Source organism: Lathamus discolor, chromosome 6 (genome assembly GCF_037157495.1).
Source record: "Lathamus discolor isolate bLatDis1 chromosome 6, bLatDis1.hap1, whole genome shotgun sequence".
Lineage (NCBI taxonomy): Eukaryota > Metazoa > Chordata > Aves > Psittaciformes > Psittacidae > Lathamus > Lathamus discolor.
Genome location: NC_088889.1, coordinates 32347261 through 32356417, shown reverse-complemented (window position 1 = coordinate 32356417; position 9157 = coordinate 32347261). Strand labels below are relative to the sequence as shown.

Genomic DNA, 9157 nt, shown 5'->3' with positions numbered 1-9157 from the left:
ATGTAGTTAAGTGGGCAGTGCACTAGGCATTTAGCAAAACCAAGGGAAATGCAACTGTCCACTCTGAAATTGCAATGTCCAACATGCAATTCATTTATCATGATGTGATGAGGTCTTGTGCTGCACCAGGTGTTATACAGCAAGCCTCTGGCACCACATCACTTTTTCACTAAATATCAGTTATAAAATGAAGAAAAACTTCAGTGCTAGATACTGGTAGCAGCTCCAGTGATAGTATGTAAGTATACCGTGAATTGTTTCCTCTCACATGCTTTGGAAAGGGTTTTTCAACTTTCAAAACCTTTTTATCCCCCCTTCACTTAAAGGCTACAGGGAAATTGTTCAATACTAAAAACAGCTTTAGAAAATGCACATCATTATAAACAATAATGCTATGGCAGCAGGCACAAAACCTTCCTGCCACAGACACCTATTAGCATTTGAAAGTACAAGTTTTATATTCGTACTGAGATACAGGACAGTACTTGCTTTAGCAGAGGGATAACAGCACCTTTGTGTATGGAAGGTAAAGCCCCAACCTAGGACTACACATGAAAACTAAGTTATCTGATTTTTTTCTTTTAATAATGGAACAAGAAAAACTCATACTTGCTTCAAATATTTATTTCCATGGCAAAAATAGACTATAATATATTCATTTCACATATATTACATTCAGTAATACAAGCTTTTCTGTCTATGAAACACAATCTGTACATTGTTTTACAAACCAATTTCAGTTTTACAAGAATTAAAGCTGTTTTGATTATACATTTTTACAGTATTGGTGGCAAGACGGCAAAAATAGACATGTTAACTGCTAGCTTAGTACTAGAAAATAATACTTCATGTTTGCTACTCTTTAAACAAAGTCCCATTTAAATCCTTGCATACTGGCTCAAGTGAAAATGGAAGAAAATGGAGCCGGATCCTGAATTCCTCTGACATTAAGGACTCAATACTACAGAACAGCTGAAAGGACTTCAAACACCCATTTGCTTCAACTGGATGAAGAGATTTCAGCAGTGTGCAAGAGTGCACATACGTACTGCTCTGCCAGGTCAAGCCTCTGCAATTTCCATCCAAGTCCCCCCAGATCAGCCATAAAGAGGACAGATATGTGGGGTATTTCAAAGCAAAGTATCTTTGTAAAGAGCACATACACCCTGTCTGTCAGAATTATCCAGGATTACCAAGGTGAAAGACCAGAGGGTTTTTTTTACACAGTTTTCTCCATCAAGTTTCCTTTCAAAGTCTTTGAAGTATTTTTAAAGTCTCCTAATTCTACCTAAATATTTCCAACTGGAAAAAAAACAGCATTTAAATTCCCTTTATAAAAGTTAGACACCTTCTGAAACTGTGCTCATAAAATTAATGATTTGGTAGTTTTGATTGCCACATTTCTGAACCAAACTAACGTTACAGTATCTACAGACTTGCTCTCTAACTTGCCACAGGCTGGACCTGTTGTAAACTCTATTCATTAGATTATTTGCCTTTGATTTCTATCTTCATTCCCTAATTAGAGACGAAGAATAGACTTCTAAAGAACAAATACACTGGAGGTTATTCTTCACCACTGAACACAGCATCATGTGGAAAATAGCAAAGAATTGAACCAAAGGCCATTTAGCAACTGTCTTTTGAAATGCTCACTGAAGTTAACAAAACCTTTTTTTTCCAGCCCCTGTAGACCTTAAAATAACATGTGCCAACAGAATGCAAGTTAGCTGGTCCCCAACAGGATCTCACTATGAATTTTTTATTTATTTTAAATATTTTTACAAATATGTTTGCAACAAGTGTTAGAAGTTTAACATTTTTTCCCTTACCTTCACACAGTATTATATCATTTTAATATCACTGTATTGCAAATGCTGTACTACAACACACCTTCTAAGCACATGTTAAATTCCACATTCCAAGGGCTTGATTTTCAGCCCAGCCTTAACTTGGTTCAGTTCACACCTACTGTAAACACCTGGCTGCATTCATACAATATTTAGACTTTGAAATCATCTAACCGGCATCCATTTAGAAATTACCACTGCAAAGTTGCATGTATGCCTATTCCCCCCTGCGTTTTGCATGTGTAAAACCAAAGACTGTGGTTCGAAAATCTGACCTTTAATAAGTAAACAGAAACTGAGCTCACAGATTGAATTAAATACATTTGGAAAGGAAGGTGTGTAAAAATAACGGAACCTCTGCAAAAAATATTTGTAATTTAAAAAAAAAAAAAAAAATCACGTTTCAAAAAGCCAGTAAAAATAACACCTATGACTACATATTAATTTACCCTACCATGCCAAGACAAACATACCATATGAATCAAACGCTCCTAGCAGCTCTACTGCAGATACAAAACATTCCAAATCCTCCTCCAAATGCCTTCAGCCATTCCTCAAATCCTCACTCTCTGCTTCCAACATTTTGCACTTTCACAAGAGAATTTGTATCAAACTCCCTCAGCTGCTTTTCCTTTGAATACTGTAGCTTCATGTATGCACATTCCTGCTGCATTCTTTTGGTTAATTCTTGTAATCTGTATTTAAATTTAAAGCAGACATGTGAGTATTCATGCTTTAAGGGCTCAAGCTTTCCTTGGCAATAAGCCCTTTTTAATTCCTACAGTACCAAGAAGCAGGAATTTTGCATCTTGCAGGACTGGACTCTGGACTGCATGACTTCGCAGTATTGAAAAACAACCAAACCCTAAAGCACAGTGTTCTTAGCAATTGAAGCATGGGATTTTTCAAGTTAACAATTTGAACTAACTATTGAAATATAGTAATGAGTTCACTAATTTTAAGTCCAGGATTTTAGTAACACTACTGATATTAAAACTGAGGTCTCACTCCACAGCTAGCTGGTATGATAAACCACCCTGCCGTTCCCAAATTTGGTCCACAGCCCACTGAAATCTATGAGTCACTCAACTTCAGCTGCTCCAACAAGGAAAATGTAGCAGCAGCCTCAGATAGTCTTAATTATGAAAATTAAGAAGCATTTTTGGAGAAAATTGCTCCTAATGTCATACACTTCAACAAAAGATACACAGGATCACAAAGGGAGCCAAAAATACATTGCTCAAAATGCCAAGATTTTTTTCCATTTTAGTGCACATTTATTTTACTTATTACTTCATTTTGCCTTTTTCTAAATGTTGATGATAACTTAGAGCAGCTTCTCATCCACAGAACTCTGCCTTGCTCACCTGCCTTGAATTAGATTTCTAGATATAAACCATAAAGCTGCACTTGCAGTCTTTACGGTTTGCTTGTTAAAAAGGTATCACCAGGATAGCAATACTAAGGCATGAAACTTTTTCTGCTCTTCATGGGCAACAGCAGAAAAAGGAGAGAACTACTGTGCAGGAGGCAGAAAAGCTATGCAAAACTCCCCTGTGTACCACAGAGCTTCTCCCTCCCAGAATGGGGTGAGGAGTGATTTGCAGTCTACAGTTAAGCCTGCTAAGTCAGCGACATCTTTGCAATGAACAGGGCTCTGATTCATGTGCTCATAGACGAGCTGCTAGGCCAAGATCACAAAGATTTAGTAGCCAAAAAATCTCTCATCAGAGCAACCAAGAAAAGAATCAAATGTGCAGAAGCCCTTACTACAGCTTGTGGCTTCTTCTCCTGACTCTTCATAGGCTTTGAGGCTATGAAGTAATTTTCCACCTAGCCCACAAAAAAACAGTCAAATCTGTCTCTTCACAGTATATAGCACCTTTATTTATCCCTGAGAGCTCTGACATCCCTAGAGATCAGCATCATCTTTGCAAAAATGTCTTCACACAACTTTTCTTACAAAAAAAAGTCAGCTCAAATCTTGCATAACAATCTGGTTTCATCCCCACAGGAACAGAAGCACATCTGGCAAAAAGCACATGCCTATAGTGGAATTTTACTCTTTTGACAAATAAATCCACACCTGACTCACACTGTGACTGGATTTGGACAGTGGATGTTCTTAAAATGTCCAACACTTCATGAAGCATTCAGCACAACTACATGTAAAAAAGCATCCCTTTTCAAGGTTCAGAACAAAGTGCTAAAAACTGGATTTTCTTTAAAAAGTTAACTGAAAATCTAAACAATGGGTTTAAAATTAATTTTGTTACAGGACGTTGTAAAGTTTATATTCGTTTGGTACCTTTATAAGAGAAACTGCTCATTTTCACTACTCACTTGGAGCCATATGCTTACCTACAAAAGCAATCCTGCTCTTTCAGTAGGAAAACTCACATAAAGTCAAATCTTGTTAAGATCAAGTCTGTTAATGCAAACACGACTACTTACGGACAGAACTGAAGGCTGAAGTGGAGGAGGTAGCAGTGCTACGCTTAAAAAATACAAATCAAAAGACCATGACTACCAGATTAAAGAGCAACCGCCTCTAAATGTGAACACAACTTCTTTCATCAGAACAGAAAAGAAAGCAGTAAGACGTGCATTTCCTCACCCACCTCAGATAATCCCGTAAATTTAGGATTAAATCACTTGTTTTAACTGCTCCTTTTGATGTCTCACAGCTTATGTTCTGTCCCAGTAACTGCTGAACTGCTAAAAATTACTGCTTGAAGTTGTGGTTGGGTATAATTTCATTAAAAGCTGCACGTAGCAGCCTATGAAGATCACAGTCCAAAGTTTAGTAGTGGAAATGGTACGAGCTACCTTTTAGAGCATGCCTTCCTATTCAGAAATATTTCTGAAGATATAAGTGAACTGTGTCAAAAACTAGCAAGGTGTTTAAAATACAGCATGATGCAAATAGCTAAGAAGGTTTGTTTCTTTCAATGCTTCTGTTAACACAGAGATGTTAGACTGGTTTGTTTTCAAGCTTTATATAGAAAAGAATGTCTTTAGTAACTGTTTTCCTCTGACCTTCCAGTTTTACATTTGGCACTTTATAGGCATTTTATAGTTATAAAAAGAACATACTTTTTCCCTCATCTGAAATATTCTATATTACTTTCAATAAGAATAGAACAATTCAGACTGCCTGAAAGCAGACCAAAGGTACTAGATTAACCAGAATAACAGTGTACTTTGAAGTAACATATTCTATATAGAATGACCTACTAGCACAATGTCATGTGGACCATGTGTTTTCCTTTGTGGAAGTAGCTTATTAGAGGGGAAACTGAGGCAATTTATTTACAATTCTTAATGTTTTGTGAGACAATTATTATCTTGAAGGGGTTTTAATTATTCCTAATAGTTTCCAAACCCTTGCTATAGCTCAGAAAAAGAAGTAATTTCACCAATAATAAAAATGACTTTCAGTCTCATTTCATTTTGCTAAGCAGGTATCAAGGGAAATGGACACTTAAACATGCCTGCAGACTGGTCTACCATAGGGTTGTTTTAAAAATAAACCAGGTATCTACAAACCAATAGTTAATTTTTGAACAGGAAGTTTCAACTCAGCATCTCTAAACACTTGAGAAGGCAGGTAAAAACCACACTGACCCCATCTGAAAACCACAGACAGAGGACTATTTAGGGATACCATCATTAAACCAGACCCATGGGACAAAACGGAAACCACCAGAGGTACAATTCTCTTTAGGTCCATACCACAGCCATTGACTCAGCCACCTACACAGCTACTAAAATACCCACATCTCCAGTCTTACCTCTAAGAGCTCTTACATTCTGCAGGTGTTCTCAGACGGCTTCTATGGCTATTTTTCATTGCAACACTGCACAGCATTAGCAAAATCTGTTCTAGTACTGACAAAATAAATCTGGAGGATTCTAAAGAAACTTCCAGTGCTTTAAAGGCTTTCTTGACTGAGAATATAAACATTTTTACTGGTCACCTTTAAACTGTGTAAACCAGCAATCACTGCTGCCACACCTCCTCCATTATGTTTCATACGATCATTACCACTTCACCACTATGCACCTTCTTACTCCGATTTTGATTCTCTCACTTCATCAACTTAAAAGGCTCTTCCTAAAATTATAGGTTAGTAATGGTATATTACTGCAAGAAACAATGCATGATTATAATTTCTATGTTTAACTACATAAATAACAGAGAAAAAAAGTGCTTAAAACATTTGCATCCACTTTGATTTCAGCCAGTAAAATCAAACTGTCCTCTAAATATATGAATAATACTGAATATATACTTTCTCTCATCCACTTGTTTCCAACAACCTTGTAGATAATTAGAATATTTTCCCCCTGTTTGTTGCAGGTAAACATGCCTCTGCTCAAATGAAAAGTTATTAACAGTTATCATCATCTTTCATTTGCCAGTTCTATTACATGGCGCTACAAATAACTACCAATAGCCCTCCCTAATACTTTCTTTCTGATTTTTTAAAAGTTAGTTCAAACATTGTCAGTCTTCATTGAAAATATTATTCTGTTTAAAAAGTTTTGGGTTGTGGTGTTTTGGGTTTTTTTAATTAAAAAAGGCTGATTATAAAAATAACTGCCCTTAAAGCAACAGCTTGAAATATCCAAGAGCTTCTAATTTTGCTGAATAAACCAGAGGAAACCAAAATTTCATTTGAAAAAATATAGTTGTATTGTTCTAAATATAAAACTGAAAGCAGAATGAAACTGCGTAAGACCTTGACATTCCCAAGGAGCAGGCTTCTCACTGCATGTGCACCCTCAAAGTTTAGCTTTCACACAGTTAACAATTACGTTTTAAAACATAACATTAGTAAAATTGTGCCATGTACTTCCATTCCATAATATACTTATTTTGACCAGAGTAACACCACTCTAAAGAATATATGCAAGTACTACAGAGCAGTACAAGTAAAATCATTCCCTAATATGACTGCAGCTGAACATGGGAAGAATTTAGTCCAGTGAAGATCCTACTTTGCAGGGACTGTTACACTGACTTGCATTTAACAGTCACATACCAACCCTAAAAGGTAACTGTGTGATTCTTCATATGAAGAAAACACCAGTGAGAGCAGGTCTGCCTGGACAACTGTAGCGGTCTTTCTGTAAACTCTTGCAGTGTTTCTTAGGAAGTGACAGGGACTATATAAGTCTAGAACTTTTGAGAAACTGAATGAGAACTCCATAGACAAAAGTGTACTGTGAAAGAGTCTGCACCATCATCATTCTCTGCTGCCTCAACATGTCCAGCACTCGTGGGATGTCCAGCATCTGGAGGAAGAGAACAAACCATTACAAGTAACTGGTGAGTAAGGAGACTGGCTTGCACTTTCTCAGCAGGAGGTTCAGAGCAGTACCACTGATCTAAGGGCAGAATCAGCTTGTCTAATGTCAACTCTAACAATTCATTGCCTGTGCATGCATTACACCATGCCTACCTCCTCATCTATGAAATATGCATAATGTTAAACTTGCCTATGTCATAGAGTACGACTCTTCACAAATCTAATGGTTTCAAAAGTCTGTCACAGTGTTAGGGCAGGGATGCATAACAAAACAGTCTGTTGAGTCTCAGCTAGCATGTTACATTATTAATAAACAGATTACAGCTGTTCACTTCCACTAAAAGCTGACAGGAGCAGGTTTTATCCTATTAAACTACTGCTTTGTCCTCTGCTGAGACTGATACTGCAAATACACTACACTTAGGATCAAAACATTTAATAACAAGCACAGAGACTGGCTAAAAAGCATATTTTGAATATTATCCATTAAAACTAAGGCATGAAGTAAAAGTGGTAAAGTCAGGGTGAAGTCCTGAAAAATGCTCAGTAGCCTAAGGCATACCTTGTTCTATTCAGTGACTCAATATCTTATCAAGTCAAGAATCCAAATGACCATTCCAGTATCCAGTGTATAAGCGGGCAACTCTAGAAGATTATTAGCTTCTGCTGAATTGCTAAGAGCTCTTTCAACCACAGTTGTAAGGGCTCTTCTGAAGGCCGCATCTTGGGAAAGTTCAGATGAACAGCCATTAAACCTTTATTAGGTGGGTTATTTACTCATCCACTACCTAATATTACTTGAAGCATGAGAAAGAAAGATCACCTCATTGTGTTCCAGGCAAGCAATCATGATCTCTGACAGTATGACCACTCCTGTTCGTCCTACACCTGCACTGCAATGTACCAGTACAGGAGGATTGGAGTTTTTAGGATCCGCAGTGCTGTTTGTATGGCGCCGCACTGACTGTATCTCTTCCAAGTATGCTATTAAGTTCAACAAGATGAGAATAAAATAATTAGGAGATGAAGCCCCATAAGCCATGCTATTAAACCGTGTGACCATCAGAAAAGTAGTAATTTAATAAATGACATCCCACAGGAAAATGACACCCTGTGTAAATCAGAAGTTATATCCCAAGCGAAGCAATATAGATCTATAAAGACCACCTAACATTCGTAAAGCTTTCTTTGCCTTGTTCCCCTATTCCCCACCAAAGCTGGCTTATAGCCATCTTGCTACTGCTGGAACAAACTCAAATGTGTAGTATGTGATGCAATTATGTTTTAATGTATCTGAACTTTTAGTAGATTATATATATATATGGCTTTAGACAGAAACAGTCACTTTAACAAACTGGCAGGTATATTGTTGTTAAAAATATAATTCAGTATCTATCTCTTGCTCGTGAGAAGAAACCTTTTCCAGAAGAATGCTTGGCATCACTGATCAAAGCTAATTCACATATAGCAAAATACACCAACAACCCCAAAGCAAAGCTATTAAATACAACTTACAGAGAAATCCCTTTAAATCCTCTGGACAGCCATGCTCTGGCCAGTCAGTATACTGCAGATGCCAAACTGTTCTTTCCTGTCCTGTGAGAAGATGTTTAATCTTCAAACCCGTAGTTGCATAGCAGCCTGAGTCAGTACGGAATCGTGTGGTGATCTTAAATCTTCCATATGTTACAGTGTTGTGTCTTGAACCAAGACGTGGCCAGTATCTGAAGCTTTTTTCTCGACCACTTTCCTTAAAAGTAAAACAGTTGCTTAACAAGAAACATAACACACTCATACAGCTAATGCTCTTATTAGAGCTGTGTCTCTCCTCTATTATGTACTACTACAGTGTTATGGTTTCTCAATGAGTACACCAACTTTCTTTCAGAAAGAGTTTGCAAGTTTACATCTTTCTGCCAAGGACATGGCAAATGGGTCACTAGGAATTTATCTTTGAATGGTCTTCCTGTTGGAGCAAAGATCCCCTTCCAC

The 9157-nt window shown here is 37.2% G+C and overlaps 1 protein-coding gene across 1 annotated transcript in view; it reads right to left on the bottom strand.

Moving 5' to 3' along the window:
- Positions 1-608: 608 nt before the first annotated feature.
- PTPN21 (protein tyrosine phosphatase non-receptor type 21) overlaps positions 609-9157 on the bottom strand; it is a 48560-nt gene continuing 40011 nt past the window's right edge. The window contains exons 17-19 of the mRNA XM_065685880.1: positions 8681-8915; positions 7989-8149; positions 609-7151 (exon numbers count right to left, since the gene is read on the bottom strand). Coding sequence (XP_065541952.1) covers positions 7023-7151; positions 7989-8149; positions 8681-8915 — 525 coding nt within the window. The 3' untranslated portion in view covers positions 609-7022. The remainder of the gene's footprint in view (positions 7152-7988; positions 8150-8680; positions 8916-9157) is intronic.